The sequence below is a fragment of the Malania oleifera genome, chromosome 10 (assembly GCF_029873635.1).
Source record: "Malania oleifera isolate guangnan ecotype guangnan chromosome 10, ASM2987363v1, whole genome shotgun sequence".
In the NCBI taxonomy this organism is placed as follows: domain Eukaryota; kingdom Viridiplantae; phylum Streptophyta; class Magnoliopsida; order Santalales; family Ximeniaceae; genus Malania; species Malania oleifera.
Window position 1 is genome coordinate 31,748,671 of NC_080426.1, and position 24,845 is coordinate 31,773,515.

Sequence of the window (24,845 nt, forward strand, 5' to 3'; positions counted from 1 at the left end):
CTAGATAGGGGCAGTTGAACTTTTGATACTTGACAAATGCCTGCAGGAACAGGGCATTGTTAGAGATATGAGTTCATAACCCGTGCCACCGGGTAAAATAGGCATTATATGTGATACAAAGCTGTTGGTCGTTCTATATTCATATACATGATTTAAAAGTTGATATGAAAAAACGATATTGTTTATATTGATATATATATATATGTAGTGCTTTGGTATTGAAAACCTTTGTCTCATACGTATGGATACACGTTTTAAATTGAAATACTCACATGTGGTCACACATTGATTGTAATACTTTCTTTCGTACTGAGAAGTGTCTCACCCCATTGTACAACCTTTGTTTTCAGTTTTATCAGGACGTCGGTCCTAGTTGCTTAAGGGACTGGGTGAATTGTTTTTGGTTGTAGCATACATAAGTAGTTTATGTGTATATTGAACTTAGTTGGAATATCCTTTTGGGGTTGTATCAATAGGATATGTTCTAAGTCTGTATAAATATATTTGAAGATACAACAGTAAACTCTGGTATATGTCTATTAGAAGTCTCGATGAATGTTTATGGTTTTCCGCAACATTTACATTCCTGTTATAAATGAGTTACACTCATATGTCCCTGTTTAGGGCGGGTTGTCTATGTATCTTGAATAAGTACAGGTATTTTCGTATGAGTGAGTGACACCTGGGTCTGTATAAAGGGTCGGGTCATTACAATCGAACCTCCTTTTGAATATTTTTAGTTAGTTGGTCCATCACTAAAGCAAAAAGATAAGAGCTCAAAGCAAATCCTTGATGTACCCCTATGGTGATTGGAAACTCTCTAATTTCTCCATTTATAGTCCTTATACTAGTCATTACTTCATCATACATATCCTTAATGACATCAGTATACCTACTACATACACCATTTTTTTTAAAAACCCACCATAAAACTTCCTTAGGTATCTTATCATATGCTTTCTCTAAGTCAATAAATACCATAGGCAAGTCACTCTTCTTTTCCCTAAACTTTTCTATTAATTTTTTTAAAAGATATATAACTTTTGTGGTAGATCTCCCAAACATAAATTCAAATTGATTTTATGAGACCTTCGTTTCTAAAATTAATCTTTGTTCAACAACCCATTCCCACAGTTTATCGTATGACTCATAAATTTAACTCTACGATAGTTACTACAATTTTGAATATCTCCTTCATTTTTGTATATAAGTATTGAAGTGTTATTTCTTTATTCATCTGACATTTCTTAGTTTTTATAATTGTGTTAAATAAATTAGTTAACCACAATTATCATCTAAGCATTTTTAAACTTCAATTGGGATGTTATCCGATCCTATAGTTTTTTCATTTTTCATCTTTTTTAGTACAAACTTTACTTCTTTAACTCTAATTTTACGAATAAATCTCATATTTTTAGTCTTTTTCTCATTTTTCAAATATAAGTTTAAGTCTTCTATTTGATTTTCATTAAACAACTTACTAAAGTAACTTCGCCATCTTTTCTTAATGTCTTCGTCCTTAACTAAGACAATATCATCCTCACTTTTTACATTTCCTAATTCTTTACTCTTCCTTTCTTTAGCTTTAGCAAGTTTAAATATATCTATTTCCCCTTCTTTTGTATCTAATCTATCATACAAACTATTAAATGATCTGTATTTAACTTCACTAACAACTTTTTTAACATCTTTTAATTTCTTGTCTCCTTATACTTTTCAAAGTTATCAATGTTTCTACATTTTTATCATGTTTTATAACAAATTCTTTATATCTTTACGGTCTTTTGGACATCTTTATCCTACCACCAACTTTCTTTACTATTCGAGAATTTTCTATCTCTTTTACCGTCTTTTTAATAGAGCTAGCTAATCTACTCCAAAGAGTATTTGTATCTATCTCGTCCTCTATAGTCGAATCTCCATCTTTAATCATTTTATATTTAAATTTTATTATATTTTCTCCATTTAGGTTTCACCACCTAATTCTCTTACACTGGTTTATTTTATCATCTTTCTTCCATTTTTAATACATATATCTAACACTAAGACTCTATGTTATGTAGTTAGACTTTCACTTGAAATAACTTTACAATCCTTGCATGATAAACGATCTACCCTCCTAGTTAATAATAAATCAATTTGACTTCTTTTTTATCCACTTTTAAAGGTTATTAAGTATTCTTCTATCTTCTAATAACAAGTATTCATTATACTAAAATCATATGACATAGTGAAGTCTAAAATCATCTCTCCAAACTCATTTTTATCTCCTTCCAATGTGTTCATTCAGATCTCCACTTATAAATATTTTTTCAATTCCTAGTATGCCTTGTATAATACTATTCATATCTTTTCAAAATTCTCTTAAGAAATTTTCAAAATTGTCTATTAAGATTTTCTACCAAGCCTACTTGAGGAGCATAAGCACTAATGATATTTATTATCTCATGACCTAATATCATCTTAATTTTTATAATTTTATTCCTTACTCTGTTTACATCAACAACGTTATTTTTAAATTTTTTGTCTACAATAATTCATATTCCATTCTTATGTTTTTCTTTTCTAGAGTACCAAAGTTTAAATCCTTATTTATCAATCTCTCTAAGTTTCTCCCCCCACCTACTTAGTTTCTTGAAAGCAAATTATATTAATTTTTCTTCTAATCATTGTGTCCATAATTTCTATGTTTTTTTACCCGTAAGTTTCCTTATATTTCGAGTTGCTAATCTAATCCTAGTTTCCTAAACTAACTTCTTTACCTACTCACGTCCAGAATGATACAGGAAGTCTCACATATTTGACACCATACTCGGACGCTAACACAACATGTCGCTTCAAGGCGATGACTTAGCCCACCCTCATCGGCGTCCACTTTTTGCAATACCCAAGTGGTACATGTGCAACGCGTCGCTCGTAGGGGACGTCCCAACAAATTTTACGCTGACTATCAACTACCTAACGCAACCCTCCTCCTTTACCCGAGCTTAGATCCGACTGTGTGTGAAAATATTAGGACATTAAGTGCATCGCAAGCGGAGTTGCCAACATTTCTTATTAAAGAGCACAAATAAATTGTCAATTTTTTTTTCTTTCGAATGTATGAAATTGAATGGTTTGTCATGTTCAATTTCCTCTGCATTTAAAAGAAATTAATAATCGAAGTGTTGAAACTATATGATGGTAACCCATTTCTTTCTTCAAACTACATAATAATTTTTAAAGCTCTATGTTGGCGTACACATGATTAAATTCACACATAAAACACATGAACACTAACATAAGGTAAAGCTAGGAACTGTATTGTGTTTACAGATTAGAACTAGAAACTTTAATGCAATGTTCCAACGTATATTGACAGATTCTAAAATTTTGAGTCCCAATCTCTAGCAATAGCATGAATTTAGGGATAAAAAAATAAAATAAAAAAGAGAATATCAAGTATGAATGTGTACCAATGTAGAGGTGGTATAGAATATATATATCCTGTTTCATAGAAAGATCACGGTGACATGTATATAATATATATCACTGAAGAGATAAAACTCAGTCTACATTTATTTTACCTAATTTTTTCCCTGAGAAAAAATTAATTATATATATCTTATGGTACAGGAGTATAATGACAAACTTACAAAAAAATATTTTTTTTAAAAAAGAAAGAAAGAAAAAATTTAGATGGTGACCACTTGGTGCATATGGACAACTAATAATCATATGAATAATATCCATCAAATCAATCCCCCATCCTCTTTTGTTCCATTGCAATCCTTCCAAACTTTATTTTATTAGGAAACTGATTTGGCATAATTAGTAAGCAATACTTTAGAATTTTCAATGCAATATATTTTTGGGTACTGATGGATCATGGTAATGAGCCCATATGCCTTCTCTGATGGTTCCTTTATTTAAAAAACCCCAAAAATAAAAAATCTTTAACTATGCCAATGATTGAACCACAGCTGCTTACCCTTCAGTCATATTTGAAAGCATATATTTCAAACCTTATCTGAACAACATAATTTTGTAGTAAATTTTATCCAAATTCATACAAATCCAAATCCAAGACCAGTCCCAATATAGGATTCAAGAATTTAGAGCAAAAAAAAATTCATAAAGAGAAAAAATCCCCCCTTACAATGATGCAAAGAAAGGGTATCAGAAGATAGATGAAATGGGAAAAGCAAAGGTTCCTGTTAGCAAACAAAACCCATACATACATACATACATACATATACATATATGTATGTATGTATGTATGTATGTGTATATATATATATCAAAATACATTCTCCAAGAATAGTGTGCTTCAGATGACTAGACATATTCATGCAAAATCATCAAATTGTAATCCGACTACGCACGGGTTTGGGCATCAAGAAAATGACTTCAACAGTGCAAAACAGGAAGCAACTATGCCACACTTCATACACACAAAATTTTCCATCTACAAGGCTCAACTTCCGTATTGTAATTCCATGTATTGACACCATGTCCCCACGCACTCTAAACAAAGTGGAAAACAGAAAATTACAACAAACATGAAAAGAAAATGACTCGAGTCTCAATAGACAAAAGACTAGGTAGAACTCAAATGGCCATATTCAAGGGGCAGTAACACCGATGCATAAATCACAGAAGGAAAAAGGATGAATCAAGAACTGCAATGCAAAGCACTTCAAACAATTCTCAACAGGAGGAGAAAAAGAAGAGGAAAAGAAATAGAAACAATTCTTCACAAAAAGATAAGGGGAAGTGGGGCGAGGGGGAAGGAATAAACATACAAACACTGTTAGATTCACAAATAAATTTCAAAGATAAGTGTGCTCAACAGACGGGCCAAGTTGCATTTTAAGCATTTTCGTCGCTATATCAATTTTTATGTTTTTTTGAACTACTGCAGTTTACCTGACTTGTTAGAACCATTCATACTTCAACAGAAGCAAAAGGAGAGCCAACCCCAGTAGACACTGGGAGATCTCAGGAATACGCAGCAAGCGACCCTTCTGATATCATGGCTTGTGAATCTTGAAGCCAAATACCCTTGGAACATAGCCCTGGGTTGCCTTCTGTGGCTTGAGGTGCCCGTAGGTCATCAGAAATAAATGAGGAAATGTAGTCCCGAAATAAGCACCATCAATATCTTGATGAAGTTAAAGAACTTGTTGATACAAGAATAACACAGAGTAATGAAAATATTAAACCATGATCAGTTGTGCCAATCTGAGTCAGCCACACTCACTCCCTCTACAATTTTTCCCTAAACCTCTCAGGACCGGAAGATGATACAACCCAATGCAGAAATATGTAAAAGCAACCAATTCATCAGATTCTTGATGCCTTGGGATAGAGAAGGAACCGGAGCAACTTCAACATACTATCGAAAAAGCTTGATTTTAGGTAGTTCAAGCCAAATTTTCAAAAGAAAAAGAAGACAAGGCACATTTGCTCAAACCACCCAATACACATTACACAGCTTGTTTCAACTAAAAAGGGCACAAACTGGGAGAAATTCCTCAACTGAAAAGGTCAATTATCAAGCAAAGCAAATATATTTGCAATGAAGAGCATCATAAGCTAGTCAATGGAAGGATACTGCCTTGGTACTTGGATCGAGGGTAATAAATATCTTCACATTTTGGACAGTAAATTTTTACAGTGCTTGAGCGAGGAATGTCTGATTGACCAACTGGAAGGCAGGGTTGACCACAACAATAAACTCTTGGGCATCTAGCAAAGTCGTAATTCTTGTATTTCTCCAACTGCAGAAGTTTATATCACCAAATTTTAATTAAGAAAAATAGAATACAGAAAAAGTAAACCAACAAACAAGAGACAAAAATTATAACTGAAATGTACCATTGCAGACATTCCTTTGCTAGTCAGTATGTACCGGACATGAATAAGACCATAAAGCATCTCTGCTGCTGATTCAACCAACTCATTCTGTTCTTCAGTGAACATATCACCTGACAATTGGCACACCACAAAGGAAAACATGTTGAGAGAGAGAGAGAGAGAGAGAGTACAATCCATTGTTTTACAAATGAAAGATCTCGAATACAAAAATTAATTTCCAGTCAATTTTCCATAGTTCGAATTAATTGTGAAATTATTTCCCAGTGTTTCTTACAAAAAAACACAGAAAATATGCTTACCTACTCTACAAAAAAAAAAAAAACTTCTGCTTTACTAAGTAGAATGCCGAGTTCCTCATTTTTTTTGTTAAGAAAACTTTATTGAAAAGGCATCAAGGAGATGGCAGCCCACAGAAGCTGAGGTCTTCCCCATAATGACCTTTTCCTGTTTGCCAGGGAAATTATGTTCCTTGACCAGCACTTTTCTAGAACAATAGACATAGATGACCAGAAAATACTGAAAATATTCTCTAGATTCCAGAAGGCTATCTTCCACAAAACCTGAGAATTCAATTACAGCTACATTGTTTCACAAACGAAACCCCACTTGACCACACCCCCAAAAAGGAAAAAAAAAACTGGGAGGATGGTGAATTTTTCATTGCTTCAAAGGAAATGGTGGAAACCATTTCCAACAAGGTTGTTTCAACAGAAAATGCACTTATGGTAATGAAGAAAACAACTTTGATTTTCCACCTTATGATGGCCATTTTCCTGTTGACCAGAGAAGTTTGTTCCTTAATGAACATTTTTTCAGAAGATCAAAACATAGGTGACCAGAAAATGGAGAAAATCCAGCACATGGAAGTGCCTACACCATATGATTGTGAGTTACTTAGAAATAAAAAAATTGAACCGCATGTTGGGGAGGACAGTTACTCTAGAACAGTGTGCCTTCTTTACAAATTCTAGATGCTGTCCTGGTTGCTAATGAAGTGGTGGAGAATGCAGAGGATTGTGTGGTGGGACGGGAGTCTTGGTCAAATTAGACTTTGAAGCAGGAGTTTCTTGTATCATGTTGGTTAAGAAGGGTTTCAGTGGTCTTGGAAGTGGACTAAAGGTTTCCAATTGACTAAGACCGTCAGTTATTATGAATGGCCAACCTGGGGGTGCGGTTTCAGGCCTCACGGGGTTTGCAACAAGGGGACCCTCTCCCCCTGTTCCTCTTTACTCTAGCTGTGGATGAGTTGAGTAGGATGATTACCTAAGCTCAGGATCTTAATGTCATCTGGGGCCTCAAGGTTGGTAGGGAGGAGGTCGTAGTGTCACACCTCCAATTTGCCCATGACACTTTTCTGTTTCTCAAAGATTGTGCTGTCAAATTTGTAAGATTCTTACTTTACTAAAAATCTTCAAGAATATCTCAGACCTTAAGATCAACATGTCTAAAAGTGGCATAGGGGATATCAATGTAGGAAGGTCCTAGCTAGATGGCTTGGCTGACTTAGCTGGTTGCACCATTTTGGAGTGACCTCTGACTTACCTAGGTCTACTTACAACCCATTTTCAAACCCAGTAGTGGAGAGAGTGGTAGCAGGTTGGGGAGTTCAAAGAAGGCTTACTTATCCTTAGGAGGTCACATTACCCTTATCAATATAGCTATTCCAACGTGCCCATTTACTTTCTCTCTTTCCAAAATTCCAGTTGGGATGGCAGAGGCGTTGAAAAGAGGATTGTGAGGGATCTTTTGTGGTCAGTAGTTAGGGAAGGTAAGAAAGACTACCTTGTTAGCTGGGGATAGGATTAGGAGACTTAAGCCTTAAGGGGTTTGGGCCTTGGAAATGTGGTCGCTTTGGAGATTCCCCTTGGATGATAATTCCCTCTAGGACATGGTAATTAGAAGCAAATGAGGTTTGCAGGAATAGGTGAGATACCAGAGGAAGTGGCAATGTGTCACGAGCTAAGCTTGTTCAGGGAATTATGCTGGCCTGTGACCGCTTGCCTTGTGTGTTTGGCATGGGTTTCCATCATGTAAATATTAGTGTAGGGTTATTTTCCAGTATTTATTTCATTGTAAGCCAAATAAGGCAGTATGACTCCTCAATCACTTTGATCTTTCCTAGTACTAGAGTGAGAATAGCCCAGAAAGCTCTTTAGGGGAGGGTGAGTGTTCGTCAGTCATTGTAAAACTTACTAGCAATTGTCAACGTGCTTAGCCTACTTGCCTCCCTCGCTAAGTACACCATGTCAACGGAGGATTTGTTAATGAATTACGTTTGCTTCAATGTTTACTGCTTGCTTGCCACGGCTTTCTTGAATTGATTACTATTTTCGCTGCTATTTGAATGAATGCTAATGAAAGTGCTTCATGGATGAATGTTGGTAAACGATATGCTGGCTAGTTAAACAAGAGTGCTTTAGCTAGCACAACTGTCTGAAAATAGTCAAACCGTGACACAATGCTTCTTAGGCAAGTCTTTGGAAAGCCACTTCTCAGATAGCCCACTTATTCTACCCTCTCACTGGCTTCCAACTTGGAAATTGAAATCTCATTCGGTTTTGGGAAGATATTTGGGTGGGAGAGATTTCATCGAAGCCTTTAGTCCCTTGCCTCTTTAGACTGTCAAGATTACCGAAATCTCAATGAGGGAGAGGTTGTTGCCTCATATTTTGTTGGGAGTGCTGGATAAGTTTTCTCCTCAAGTGAAAGAGAACTCAAGAATTTGGGTAGGGGACTCCTCTGGTCCTTTTTCTACAAAATATTTCTACTCTCAGTGCATGATCCTCAAGTCCTTGTTCCTTCCCTTGAATGGCAAGGTCCCTTCCAAAATCAGAACATCCATGTAGATTTTAGTCCTTTATAGGCTTAAAACCAGCAATGCATTGCAAATGAGGAGACTTAATAAATTCATCTATCGAGATGTGTGATTCCTAGGCTCTAATTCAAATGAACCACAACCACTTGTTCCCCCACCATTGGGTGGCTAAGTGGCTTTGGATCCTTCCGTTTTTATTTGTGGTGAGGCTGTAGTGCTCCCCAAGAAGGTTGATACCTTCTTGATGGTGCATTAAGAGGCTTTCAGAGGAGTGAGAAAGGGCTGCCCTTATGGAGATGCACCGTCTTCGCTCTCTTTTGGACTCTTTCGACCGAAAAGAAGCTAGGATTTTAATGACAAGTTATTCCCTCTAGTCTTCATTGGAATAGAGTTGTTTTCTTTGCTTCCTTTTGGGCTCACTCTTCCTGTTTTCTTGGGATTTGTTATTGTCAGATCTTCAGAAGGACAGGAGGAGAGCTTTATTGTACTTTTTTTTTTTTCTATTTTTAAGAGGATCGCTCAACGTCCACCCCTTTCAAATTCTTCTATTTCCTGCTAATGAATTTCTTTTTCTATCAAAACATGAGAACCAACATACAAGAGCCTAAGGTATCCCAGAATGCACAAACAAAAAGATGATGATCCCTCAGAAAGCTGAGTTTCCTTTTCTTTTATTCAGTAATTCTAACTTTAAAAATATTGCTTGGCTAACAGCTATAGGCTCTATGATGTTCATACAACATACTGAATACTATAACTGCAGGAAAATACAGAGTAAGATCCCAAATTAACTATGATATAACTATTATAAAACCGGCACATAAATTATATAATCTGTCATCTGAGATTCGCATAGAAGTGTGCATCAGATCCCCAAATTAACTATGATATAACTATGATAAAACCGGCACATAAATTATATAATCTGTCATCTGAGATTCACATAGAAGTGTGTCTGCGCCTGCACAATTCTAATAAGAAATAATTTGTGAAGGAGTTCTTTTATACGTGTATAGGGAATTCCCCCAATTTGGTGTCCACATTCCCTTTCCTAAAATACCTTTACACAAATATTGACTGACTAGGAAAGATAATTTAATAGATTTTTTTTTGGATAGAAAAAGTTTATTAAGAGAAAGGAAAGAAGAATCAAGAGGTGGAGAATAGGTAATCCTCATAAAAACAAAAACAAAAAAGAAAAAGAAACAACCAAATGCAATTACATGAGAGCCCCTTGCCAGACCCACAGGATGTGTAATAACAATATTCTTTGAAAAAACCCAAAGAATGAGCCCAAAAAGCCGCCAAAAAAATAAAAACAGGAAAGGAATTTGTTTTATGTTTAAAAATCCTTGCGTTCCTTTCAATCCACATCATCCAAAACAGCACAAAAACTGCACGTCTCCAAAGGACTATTCCTTTATTACTCCTCCCAAAACCTGTGTATCACACCCTTAAAAGGCTTCAACAGTCAGCATATCTAATAAACTGAGAAAAGATTAATCCAAAGTGGCTTAGCCATTCGACCATGAAGAAACAAGCAATCACTAGTTTCATTGACCTCCAAACACATCACACAGATATCAGAAATGATAGCCTTCAAAGGCCTTCTCCTGCAACCAGTCATTAGTGTAAAGCCTATAAAGAGCCACAGTTCACATAAAAGCCCTGATCTTCAGAGGAACCTTAGCCTTCCAGATAAAAAGGTTCAAAGGAAAATAAGGATACGGAATGTTCAACAACTGGGAAGAAAGGATTTTGTGGAGAAAAGGCCTAATGAATCCCCAACCAAAACCTACACTGACTCCCCACTCGAGGTACAAAGGATTCCAACACTCTCAACAGGACAATTAAATCATCAAACCCTCCCGCATTGAGATTCCTAAAAAAATGAAAATCTCAAGAGAGAGAACCCCCTTGAAAGAATAGAAAGCATCAATCAGTGCATTATACACGGTAGACAACCAGCGAGACCTTACCAACCCAAATATCCTCCTTGGACCATGTAAAAGACTCTCATTCCCAACACAAAAACAGGTAAGAGGGTAAAAGAAGTGAGCGACCTAGGAAATAAACTTCCAAGGGCTTGCATGAGAAACATTACCACTCCCTTTAGTATCCTGAGCATTCTGGCACAATCCATACTTTCAATAACCATGTGCCATTAAGGAACAGACTTCAAAACAGAACCTTGAGAACCACTTTCCAACAAGAGAAATGTTTGTAGCCTTCTCCCAACAACTTTCTAGTCTGCTCCCCACTCTCTCCACCACCAGATCCTAAAAATTAGAAGAATTGGAATTACCACCTAAAGGAAGACCCAAATAAGTAAGACGCTACATCGAGAATAGTTCAATTAGCTAAATTAGCAAAAACCTCAAAGTCACCCCTACCAATGTTCAAACCAGCCAAGCCACTTTTAGAGAATTATTATGCAACTTATAACTAACTATAACTAACACATAAATATGTTGCAACTTAAAGCTAACTCATGAATACAATTTTATTTCTTTGGTGTCTGTTTTTCAATATTCTAAAATATTTCAATAAATTAAAATTATAATAAAAAAATTCACAAGACCACATTTTATCCAACAACTTACAATAATTCATATTGGGATAGTCAAGGTTAGAAACATAGAAAATGAATTTAACTAAGTTATAAAAGTAGACAAAAATAAGAATACATAAATTAATAAATTATTTTAATAAATATATAAGTAAAAGCATATTGCACATGTATCGCGTGCATCCAATTGCTAGTATTGCACATTGTATATTACATTACTTGCTACAATCAAAAGAGTGCAGACCCAACCATATAGGGGCACTCCAGAGTTAGGCAGACAGAATCATGTAATGATAATCACATAGTGATAGATACAAAGTGTGAGGATCAGCAACAAGTCTCAAAGGGCTGGTCCAAAGACTAAAAGGAAAACCGTAAACCACGCCCAAGAAAATAGCACAATCAACTGCAAATGATACGGTCTGCAGGTTTAATCCAGAGTTTAACCTCTCACCATTGAAAAGAATTAAATGATAAATTATAAGCGTTATAGCCACCCTACCCTTTCTTTTGACAGCTGCTACACCTTACTTAATACAGATGTGTTCATTCCTTTATGTTAGTTATAAACTCATGTATCTCACTCTTATTTCTGCCCTTTACTTTTTGGATATGTTGTTTCTTAGCTAGCTGCACAACATTTTGATCCATAAAGAATATCTAGTCTTATGGCTGTCCTGTAGAACTTTTTTCTTTTATTTTACAATCACACAACATGCCCAAAGCACTTTCTCATTACACATCTTCAATTTCACTTTGAACTAGCATAATAGATCAAAAGAATTGAAATCTACTGGTACAAAATTTCTTTAACATCAAGTTCAACATCTACTCCATTTTTTTCCCTCCTAAAAAAAAAAGAAAAACTTTGTGACATAAAACAGCCCTAGAATAATAATAGCATTCCAAATTCATTACATACATTCAAAGAGAAACCCCCCCCCCCCAACATGCGTCTGAAACTAAATCTCAAAGAAAGGCGATGAAAATAACCCTCCTCTCATTTCTCCCCTTTTGCAACACCTAACTAACAAATGTAGCACATTCTCGGAATGTCTTCTCTTTGCTAACCCTACAACCCCACCCCCCCCCCCCCCCCCCAAAAAAAAAAAATTGCAGATGTGAAAAGAGAGTATTTATTAAAATAGAAAAATAAGCACATCTCCACAAAACTTTTCCCTTCTTATTCCCACCAAGCTTGCTTTCAATATGACTTTATCTGAAGGAAATGAAGGCAGAGAACCAGAATTGACCCCCTCCAGCCAGGTTTTGACATAAAACCTAGGATAAAAAACAAAAGATGCATGATCTTCGACCATATGTGTCTGCCCATGAAGTTCTCCCTCATTAGGATTCTTGAAGCAGTAGCATTCACCGTTCTGTCAGTTCATCCATCACATATATACTCCTTTATCTGTAATTGTATGTAATGCTTGACTAATGCATAGTTTTCATTGCACCCCCATTTATAGCAGTTTTGTTTTCTTTTTTGATAAGTAACCTTGCAAGAAAATTCATTTCTTAGTGGGATTCCAAATCCTTCACCAGTTTTTTTGGTAGCAAAAACTACCCTGGCCGATATTCTACATTAGAACAGAGAATGCATAATAGATTTTAGACATTGGCACTTCCAGTACGACTTCCATTTCAACATGAAACTATCAACTTGCAACTGCTACTCGGTTTCAAATTTTCAAGATCACTACTAAACGGGGTACTACCATTTAATTATCACATATTCATATATCATGAACTAAAACAAAAGTCAAAAACACAGTACTCATGCAACCTTAGGGCGCCATAACATGTGTGCCTTTAAATAAGTCTTGACAAAGAACATTGCTTACCATGAGATGATTCGACATCCAGAATGAGATCAAGTGCATAGTCATAATATGGAACCTGACTGCTTAACCCACAAAGATTAAAATCATCTTGGATGTATTCATCGTCAACTTCACAGAAGAATTCATTTCCTCTCAAATTGCAAAACCATGAGATCCAAGACGTGTCATCTCCATCAGAACCACTAACATCTGACTCTTCACTGTCAGTTTCAGATTCCTCTGCAATTCAAGATCATTCAAAAATCATGCATAAGGAAATGAGTATTTAATTTAAGTTAGAAAATGTAAAAATGCTCCCAAACCCAGTGCAATGAACCACAAATATTTGCATGGTATCTTTTTTTTTTCTGTAAAATTTATTCTATCTGCAAATTTATAAATAGTTAAAGAAGTCAACACAAGGTACGACTAAGAAATAGAACGTACTTCAAATCCTCGTGCTTCTACTTGATTCATGTTTTATCGATACATGCTCTCTATGTCTTTGGCATAAATAGGTAAAATAATAATGATGATGATGATGATGATATATATATATATATATATATATATATATAAAATTATCCCTGCCTTAAAATATATCAAGATTGAGAAAATTTTCATATCTGCATACCCATTCACCAGTATCACATATCCACGTATCAGTTACCACACTTCATAGACCAAAAGAAACTATGAATGGTTAACTTTCACAAGCACATGTCCTAAGGGATTAACTGTTCAATATTGTCTCCTTTCATAAACATTACTTAATAAGAGCAACAATCCTTGGTGACACATTCCACCACTTATCAGGTTCGGGCAAGAACTCAAGGCAATAGTTGCAAACATCACAATAGAGCACAAGAAACAAGATGATATATCAGAATTGAATGGCAACGCAGCAGAGAATCTGAGTCACTACATCAAAACTATTTTAGAAAGGAAGCTTTTTATATCCCAGTGTGGCTTATCTTCTGATATCTCTCATGGGAAGAATGGTAAATATTTCTGCTCTCCCCCCAAAAGGGGAAGGAAAATGTAATAAGAAAAACAGGAATAAGACAGTATGCCAGCTGGCATCAGCCTCTGGGTGATCTCTTGTGTGAAGCTAGAATGGAGCATCTTTTTTTCCTTTTTTCATTTTTGATAGACAAAAAATTGTATTAAAAGAGAGAAGAATGTACATCATAAAATTAGGAAGAGAAAGGAAAATAAAAAAGAAAAGACGGGTAAAATAAGAAATCCACCCTTTACATCAATAAAAACTAGTAACAAAGAATGCAACCTAAACAGAGAATTAAACTCAATGTAACAGGGCCAACCAATACCGCTGCAAGTCTTCCAAAGTAACATGATGAAAAAATCCATTTGCTGACACCCACAGCGACGAAAGATATACCACTCTACTCCAAAGAAAATTGTTTGTAGTAGCCACGCCTTTGAATATTCTAGTGTTACTCTCCAACCAAACACACCAACAGATCTTTCCTACCCTTTCCTTTGCCAAAACAACTAACAGTTATGGTATAAAAGGCCTTCAACGTGGTGCATACCCAATTTTCACCAAACATACCAAATAACTTGTTCCAAATAGCCAACTTGAAAGGGCAATGAAGAAAGAGATGTGCACAAGTCTCTTCACTCCTCATGCAAAGGACACAAATGTCGGGGGACAGTGCCTTATTAGGTCTTCTCTTCTAAAGCAAATCATTGGTATCAATTCTTTTAATTATCGCAGTTGAAATGAAAGCTTTCATTTTCAAGGGAGCATTAGATTTCCAAATCAAAAGATACAAAGCAAGAGGATCCGCAGAAGAATCACAAGTCAAGTAGGTGAAAAAAGATTTACAGGAGAACTCCCCAGAAGGATCTAAATGGAGCAGCTTTATTATTCACACTGTTTCCAGGCTGCTTCAGGGTTGAAGACTAATTTGAACAAAAATGAGATGATTCCAATGGGAGAAATAAATGATGATGATGCTCTTGCAGCATTATGGAGTTGCAAGGTGACTTGTTTGCCAATACCTATCTTGATTTGCCATTCAGTCTGTATTTTGAGGCACTGTCACCGCAGGATTCAATTTTGGAAAGGATAATGAAATAGTTGCCAGGATGGAATACTTCATTTGTTGAAAGGTGGTAGTGAACTTTTAAAGTACGCATCTAGTCTGCCCACTTGTGTTATGACTCCTTTGCCTGTTCCCGCTTTAGTGCTTGAAAATTAGAGAAGCTAAAAAGGGAACTGCTGTGGAACATGAAATAATGATTCATTGAGGAAAAATTTTTCAATTTCCAACTGATGATTTAGAGGATACTTATAAGCCATTAAATCAAGCCTGATCAAGGTGGCTTGGGATACATTACTAAGTAATATATCCTTTGTAAATAGTTGTTGAGACTATCTAGTTACCACGGAGTGTTGTTGCTTCGAATAATGGGAAATATGGGCGATATGGTTGACAGTTAAGAGGTTCACCACAGCAGAATGGATTGGCCTGTAGGACTATTAGACGCGGGCATGATGTGTCCATAAAGTTTGGTGTTGGGATAGGTAATAATGTCTCCTAAATGATATTTGTACAGTAACCACCTCGAAAGATGTTTTTACAGATATACATGATTGCAGGAGATAAACATGGTACAGCAGCTTTTTATTGAATAAAGAAACACAACAGTAGCTAGTTGTATGGACTGGGCAAGGAGGGTTGCCATTGGATACTCGACCTATTCATACCATACATGATGCAAGACCAAAGTCCAACAACTTTAATTCTCAATTCCTATCCCCCAAAATTAATACATAATGGCATATTTTAAAGCTTAGAATGCTTGAAAAATAGGAAAAGTAAATTAAGAAACTTAAGGAGCCAATTGGCATCACTGTCAAAAATTATGCAAATGAAAAATCAGAAACAAAAACTAAAAACTAGGAAAAAAAAACTGAAAATCAATATAACCCACTTGGTTAATCTTTCTAAAACTAAAATAAATTAAAACTGGACTGAACAAATGCTCATTTCTATATTTGAATCAAATAAAAATTAAAACACATAATTACAATAATAAAAATTGGAAAAAAAAAATTGACATTGAAATGCTAACAAAACATAGGAAAAAAAAAAAGCTCAATTTTTCACTACATTCATTTTGAAAAAAGATGCACCTTACAATCGTTCTCGATGAATTTTCATGTTTTGGATGCTCCATAATCAACTTATTTGCTCTCTCATTCTCAATATAAGTGACTAAACAATTTAGGGTTCAATATGAAAAATTAAAATTAAAAAAATATATAAATAACACTTATGGATTTACCTCAAGTTAAGACTCATAATAAATAACTCACATTGCTTTTGGGAGCATGGATTTTGGGCCTTGGATTTGGATTTGTTTGGATTTAGACAAAAGTCACAAAACTCAATACAATTTTGAATTACAATTTGTCCAAATCCACACATATCCAAATCTAATACATCTCCCAAACATAAGATCAATGTTCTCAAATATTATATAAATTATTTTTAAAATATTGTTGGAATCTAATCTAGTTCATTTGAATTAGTCCCCCAATAAAAAAAAAAATTTTAAAAAATTGAATTCCACCCCACGCCAATCTTGTTTATTTGAACTTAGACTCCATGTTGAGTGGATGCAATTCTAAAAACTACTACTGTTTTGATCCCATTACACGTATATTATAACTGATTTTTTATAAATTGAATGGAGGTTATAGCCCACACTCGTCCCAATGTAAATCCATGCCTAACCTAGAATCTTAAAGATATAACCTAAAATCTTGCTTCCTAATAATAATATCCTAGAATCTGAATATAGGACCCTAATAAAATTATCCAAAATAAACCAAAAGAAAATACAATAAAAAATTAGGAAACTAGAATAGATCATGTAAGCATGATGCATTAGTATTATCTTGCATTTAAAAAGAATTTGACCTTGAATTTTAAAAATCTAAAGGATAAAATCTAAAGATTGTGAATAAGCTTGAACAGGTTCAAGACAATTTGTTGGCTTCAAAATGAAATAGGATTGTATAATGGAAGAGCTCTTGGAGTTATGGTGGGCAAAGTTACTTGGAACAATGTGTTCAAGTGTTCAACAAGGTGAGGGGTTCATGCTCCCACTACAGTGATTTTTAATCTCCACAGTTACTTCCTCAGCTACCTCAACATGCAGTGCTTGGGCTCCCACTGTAGTGTTTCTACAATTTCAGTAGCAACTTCCTCAGCTACCTCATCTTGTTGGATGATCTCTTATCGATCAGGTGGAAAGGAAGGCTTCTCTACTAATTTACAAAGCATAGGCTCAAAGAACAATATATATTGCATAGCATAGAATCAAAGTTCCTCATCTTCGCATTGACCTTGTCCAATGCAGAGGTAAAAGTAACAGCCATTTTTTTTTGTTTTAATATGCTGTCTGACTGGTTCAGTCTTGTTTAGCTGAACCCATTCAGTTCAATGGCAGCGAATTGGCTTGTCAGAAACTTTTTTGAAACCCTTTTTTTTTATAGGAAGTTTCTTCTTTAAGCAAGAGTGAGGCTTTGTGACAATTCATCTTCTTCCAACAAAGGAGGTAGTGTTTCCGTACCTTTCATCTTCCAAAAATAGAAATAAGATCAGAGCGACCAAAGGTTAGGGTTTCAACAAGCAGTGAACGCAGCTGCATCAATAAGCAGTGACGCCTAACTATGATTTGTGGGGTGATGAACGACCACTGAAGGACCTTGAATGCAAAAATGGACTGAATGACTGCAGCTTGCTCCGGCGACAACTAGAGCTTTGCTCCAGCAAGTGTGTGGGTCTATGACGATGCCCACATGAATCTTCTCTATCAACAACGATACAACCTGCTTCAGCGAATGACACAAATTCTTGATGTTCTGCTGTGGACAAAGATTCCTGTATATATATGGAGCCAGTTCTTCATTCTTCATCGCAGCACAGCTTTATTTCTCCGCAACCGCAACTTCATTCTTTGTTGCGGGACTTTTTCCTTTCCAACTGCTGGGAGTGAAAAAGGGTCAAATGGTGAGATTACAGAAGAACTGCGTGCTACAGAAGATGGAGATGGAGATAGTGTTAGTGCAAGGCAATTTAAGTTAAAATCACCAACCCTAGGAGTTTATGTGAAAACTCACATAACCCTGTCAAACATTGACAGCGGTGGTGATGAAATTACAAACCCTGTCAATAACATCGACAGCAGTGTTAATTCAAAGCAGACCACTTGATGCAGGACCAACATCCAAGAACTTTAATTCTCATTCCCTAAAACTAATGTTGGAGGCTTTTTGTAGGCTTACAATGCTTGAAAAATGTTAGGGCTGCGGGAGTTTTCACATGCATAGTCATTAAGTGTGAACTAGACATAACTAGGTGAGCACCAACTTAACCCAAATACTTAGCTACTAGGTTGGGCCCAATCATGTATATGAGCCACACGTCCTCTACTCAATTTTCCGAGGTGGGACAAGTTGCAAGTGGAATTCTCAAAAATATCCTCTTGTGACTTCAACCACTTCCCCTTGAAAGGAAGTCATTCTTGATCACTTAATGTCACGCAACAATGAGGAATCATTACTCAATCATGGGAAAGTCCACTTAACTGCAAGATTCATAGGATCAACCACTCTTCTACAAGGTCTACATCCACAACATCACAAGCAAGAACACTCGAGCCAACTTGAAGAACTGGCTCTTATACCACTTAGTTGAAAAATGCATGCTTACAAGATAATGATAATCAGGAATTGAGACCTCTTCTTCATGACAAGTACGTGGTTGGACATTGCTAGGTGTTAGGCCATGAAAGTCAATATAGATGGTTACGTGGCTACTTTGAAGGCCCAGCTTGTTGCTAAGGAATGTGCTCAGTTGTGTCGCTTGGATTATTCTAAGTTGAACACATTCTCCCCAGTCGCCAATCTTGCATCAGTTTGTTTGTTCATCTCCTAATCCAGCACACGTCATTGGCCTCTACAATAGTTTGATGTGAAGAATGCCTTCCTACATGGTAATCTTCAAGAGGAGGTCTATATGGAGCAACCTAGCTCAAGGGGCTATTGGGATTATTGTGTTGGCTCAAGACATCTGTTATGTAAAGCAATCTCCCAAAACATGGTTCTGAGACCTAAACCCTACAATAACAGAATGGTTCGAATTGTCCTCTCTTTTGAAAAGATCTTTCATTATATAGGCAAGACTTCCAGTTATACAAGGAAACTTAAATCTGTACATGTTAATTACACAAAGTGATATTAGGAAGCTATATATGATAAGCCAGCTAATTTACATAGAGTGATTTTAGGAAACTATACATGGTAAGCTAAATCTCCTCTCCCATTTATGAAAGTATATACAACGTAGATTAATAGCTATTAACAAGGCATAATTTATGGCCTTCTATTGACATCCCCCCTCAAATTGATCCAGATTATCCATAAGCCTCAATTTGTTTGTAATTGTAAAAGAAGATGAAGATCTGTTGAAGAAGACGAAAACAACAGCTGCTAGAGTTCAAAGACGAAGACGAAGACAACAACTGTGACGACTGCAAGAATCTCAAACAATGGTGAGATTACGACTCGATCAAAATCAGAGTGGCTCCATAGAACCAAGAATCCAGGACATGATTTGATTATCTTTGGCATCCCAAGTTGCCTTGTCGGCCACAGACCTTTCCGCAGTAGATCCCCCTTTGCTGCTGCCATCTATGTCCCCACAGCTCTTTACCATTGAGAAAGGTCTCCAATTGAAACTCCCAAGCAGCATAATTTTTGCCAGTGAATCTGACAGAAACATTATCTGACTTCTCTATAAGTACTGAGGCTATGACTGAGAAAACTAGGGCTGAGATTTCTTAGAGAATGGCTCTGATACGATAACAGAATGGTACGAATTGTCAGCCAGTTATACAAGGAAACTTAAATCTTTAGATGTTAATTACAGAGTGATCTTAGGAAGCTATATATGGTATCCAGCTAATTTACATAGAGTGATTTTAGGAAACTATACATGGTAAGCTAAATCTCCTCTCATATTTATGAAAGTATATACAGCCTAGATTAATAGCTATTAACAAGGCATAATTTATGGCCTTCTATTGACATATGAGCCACAGCCACTGCCAAACTGAAGCCTAAAATCCTAAAGAATGTTGCAAGTCTACAGTCGTAGGAGAACTGCTAGAACCAACGTAGGCCTAAAAACCAGCAGCCACTGGAAATTCTGTGGACCACACTGCAAGTTCAAGAACACCAAAACCACTTTAGATCTTGCAAAGCAACGCCATAGCCTCCCACAGACACTGCTGAAATCCATTGCCAAAGCTGCCTTCAGAAGTCCTCACGTGCTGGTTGAAGGCTGGAAGTGCCAACCCCATGTACTGCCACGTGAAACTTCAGCCATGTTTTTGGCCTGAACTGTTCATATGTTGTTCAAACCTTTCTAGAAACCATATTATTGAATTTTTTGTGATGAATTTTAGTCCAAAAGGATCTTACCTTTTAGTTGTTCATGAGTGCACTCCAGGAATGATTGTGTGGTATGCTGGAAGCTGTTTGTCGGTGTCTACTAAGTTCATTGAGTCTAAAACAGTGGCATTTGTTATGTTAGTGATTTCTTCAGTTGTTTATCTCATTCATTGTGTGCTTTTGATTTGCGTTGTGTGCGTCCGTATGGAGTCCAAGAATCCCAAAAGTATATTGTCGGTTGCGTGCTTGTGATTAGCTCCTGTGGTCAAGGTTGTGTGTGTTGGGATGAAGTCCACAAATCCCTAAAGTCATCAATCACATGTGAACAGTTTACTATAGCTGTCTTAAAGGAGTATACAAGGTTCCTACAGTATCAAAGATCCAAACAAGCATCTCATCACATTGCATCTTTCGTTTAAAAAGGCAATCCTACCTCAACTAGTTCTTGGATTATCGATTCTGCTGCCTGAGCATATGACTGATGTAACCAACTTCTTTTCTACACTCCAGTATTCTAAAAATGTACCTTAAGTTATCCTTGTTAATACAATTAAGGGGATATGAACAGTAAATCCTACTCCCTCAGTCTCTCTTTCTTTTATTTTGTAGATTCCTAATTCCCCTCTCAATCTCATATTAAGATTACAAGGTTGCTAAATAATTATTTAACCTTCTTTCCTGATTCTCTATTCATTCACAATATGAAGATGTGGAAGATGATAGGCACAGGATGTGAGGCCACTTTGAGTAGCTCTCTCCTCTTATTGCTGCAGAGTTGCTGCTACACCGCTTGAAATCCACTGTAACCTTGGTCATCCTTCACTAGACAAGTTAAACAGCTAGTTCCTACTTCGAATTTTGTGTCTAATCTTGAGTATGCCTCTTGTCAATTGGGAAAGCACCATCATGTTCACCCTGCTTCCCAAGTCAATAAACCGGCATCCAACCTTTTCAAGTTAAGTTCATTCCGATATTTGGGGTCCTAATTGTCTCACATCAAAGTTGGGGTTTCAATATTTTATTACATTTGTCAATGAAGCTTTCTCCACTTGGCAAGTTCCTCACCAAAAAGGGAATTGAATTTTGGAGGAAAGGGGTAGAGAAGGAGGGGAGGATATGTACTTAATTTTTCATCGTGATACAAGGGTAAAACTTCAAAAGAGTTCTACTTAACAACATCTATCATATTACCGAGAATGGATACTAGTGGAATTTTTTAAAAGTCAAAGGTCTCCATCATTTCAGCAAAACAAAGGTCACTCTACATTGCCCCTGAAAATATACTAAGCAAAATGTACAAATGCCTTTGAAATTCCACATCTTAAAACAACCATTTGCTCAAAATCGAGTTTTTTTTTTTTTTTTAAGAAAAGCGAAGAATTCTACCAAAGGACAAATCCAAGTTCTTATAAATTCTCACTTGTACATAACCGCTACCTCCAGGCTCCAACAAAATTTCTTTCAAATCCCAAACTTAAGCCAACTACTCCCTCAAGTTAAAACTCATTTAAATCCAAGGTCCTAGACGGCTACTTCTCCCAAACCCTTCATAGAATATTATGTGGTGCATGTATGTATGGTGCAAACATATCGCACATACACCACATCCAGTTTCAAGTAACAAATATTCATTCTAGTTACTTTTCCTACCAGATGTTTATATTGCTACATTATGCTAGCTAAACTAGGTATAGGTACCAAATTCATATCCTTACATTACTTTCTTTGATGCCACTTTTTTCACTTGTGAAGTAAGTTGAGAGAGGATACTGCTGATAACTAGGAAAAAAAAAAAAAAGGGTTTTGTACAGCTAATATGCAAAGAACAGGAAGAGACAGTCAACCATCTTCTGTGGCATTGCAAATAGGTGAAGGTTCTGTGGAGCCTGGTTTACATGTCACTGGAATGAAGTCGGCAGCATCAAAGAAAGATGAGCAGGAACTGAATGTGTGGACAGAAACTGATTGGAGCTGTGGGATGCCATTCCTCTCCGTATTCTGGATTTATCTGGAGAAAAAAGAATTCCTGAGCCGTTGAGGGACAGGAAAGTCCATAGAGAGACTAAAGGAAGACAATTCTCGATCATGCAATTTTGTACTAGGTTTCTTTTTCTGATTGCTGCATCTCTTCAGGGATTTTGTTGAAAGCCCTTTTGGAGGTTGCTAACAAATTGTTTGTAACTGTTACTGCGCCTTTCCCATCTTTTAGTCCCCTCCACATTACTCCATCCTTAATGCAATATTCTTACTTATCAAAACATGCTAATTCAACACTCAAATGTGCTTGCAAAAAGTGAGCTTACCAATAACAGTATCGAATGGTCCATTAAAATGTAAAAGCTATATGAGCTGCAAATAAACTGATGATTAAGTAGGCCATATCCATATCAAGCAGAGAGTGAACACAACAATGTTAAGCTTGAAAAACAGTTCAAACCTCATTGCTTATAGTTCAAAACAATTGTATAAACTTGACACTTTTTGCACCCACCAAACATCATTCCATATGGCTATATTTATATTAAGTACTTGGAACTTTAAAAATTTTGAGCAATCAACATCACAGCCCTGTGCCCACCGAAGACCCAAAACCACCTTCTATCTTTTATTCCTTTTACTTCACTTCCAAAAATATAAGATAAACAATCATCATTCCATCTTGCCATCTAGAAGCGATTTCCTTCCTTCAAAAAAGGCAAAAACAGTACTCGCTTTAGATTTAAAAGAAGCAAGAAAAGTCCTCCAAAATGCGCCCACCAAAAAAGTTGCCAAAACAACATAATCACCAATTGTGCATAATCTCAGTTAACCCAGATCCCCTATGATAAATTCACGTCCGCCCATATCACAACACAAAATGATCAAAACGCAAACTTCTACAAGTATCCATAAATAACTTAAATTTAGTATAAGCATGTGCATTTACGCAGAAGCCCAGCCATATATAGACATTACGAATACGTGCACATAGGGCAAAAAACGCACCCAAATTTTTTTTGTCCAACAAGAAATGAAATGAAATTAAATGAAGGCTAACCATCAGAGCATTTGTTCTTGGGTAGAGTGGACGAAGCGGAGCGTGTGTCGCGGTGATCAAACTGCAACTTGCCGGTGGAGGTGGAAGGTACGGACAATCTTTCCTTGTCCTTCAAGCCCCTAGAGGTCGAGGGGGACGACTTCTCTAGGTGCTTGTCCAGGGCATCGTTGATGCGCTTGCGATCCAGCGACGGCCCGCCACCAACAATTTCCGACTTAGCCGGTCCTCCGCCCCTGTCCCGGTACATGTTCGCCTCTTACCCCAATAAACGAGATGGGTTAGAGATTTCACACCTTTTCACCAACCATGGGACGTGAATTGGGTGCAGGAAACTCTAGATTCTGAAGAATGAATATGGTTCTTTGGATCCAGAGGTGGGAGTTAGCCGGGAGGACATAGATCAAAACGAAGAAATCCTATATTTGCAGATGATAAAGAGAGCGAGAGTGGAGAATTAAAGGCCAGAGCCTGAAGAAGGAGGGTAGAAACTAGGGTTTCGATGAGACGGGAGAGACCGCGAGCACCCCAGAGATCTCTCTCTCTCTCTCTCTCCCTCCCTCTTGTTTATGGTGTGCTGTTTTTGTTTTCTTTTTTGGTTATTCTCTCTCTGTGTCTTTCTCTGTCTCTAACAGAAAAATATCAAAAATATTACTCAACGCATAGCCCATCAATGGAGCACACATATGTTATATACATATATATTGGATGTTACTAATAATAAAAATAAATATAAGATGAGAAATGAACAATCTATCAGTATATAATTATTTTTTATCAAAAAAATAGACTTTTTTTTTAAAATCATCTTACATGTATAATGATGATGTTTATGCACACGTTGTGATATGCATTTTAAATTTTATATTTATTTAAATATAGAGTTAAAGAAATTAGTTGATGTGAGTTGAACAGCGTCAAACTTTGATATTTAAGATCATTTCAACCAAAGAAATTTTGTATATGTGTGTGTGTAAGAGAGAGAAAGCGCTTTGAGCTTCATAGTTTGTTTAGACTTTATTTTACAATCATAAAAGTCGAGATTTTGAGGTTGAACTTAAATTTGTATAGTTACAAACAAATATGTCGAGTTGAACCTTTACGTGATAACACTTGGTGCCGTAAACTAGTAGGTAAGCTTTTTCAACTGCCAGCTCAAAAATCATGTCTTGAGATTGGCTTGTGAGTAGAATGCAAACTCAGGCTCTAGCTTAGGCTTGGTTTGTTTGCTTGTTTGGGCTTTACTT

At 36.3% G+C, this 24,845-nt stretch overlaps 1 protein-coding gene across 1 annotated transcript; it reads right to left on the reverse strand.

Annotated features, from left to right (window-relative positions):
- Positions 1-4,580: 4,580 nt before the first annotated feature.
- Positions 4,581-24,273, reverse strand: LOC131165709 (putative casein kinase II subunit beta-4). Its single transcript, XM_058123716.1, has 5 exons — positions 23,602-24,273; positions 13,091-13,309; positions 5,860-5,969; positions 5,597-5,762; positions 4,581-5,143 (listed from the first exon to the last, which is right to left on the reverse strand). Exons 1-5 carry the CDS (start codon positions 23,846-23,848, stop codon positions 5,013-5,015), a joined length of 873 nt encoding a protein of 290 aa, XP_057979699.1. The 5' UTR covers positions 23,849-24,273; the 3' UTR covers positions 4,581-5,012.
- Positions 24,274-24,845: the final 572 nt, after the last annotated feature.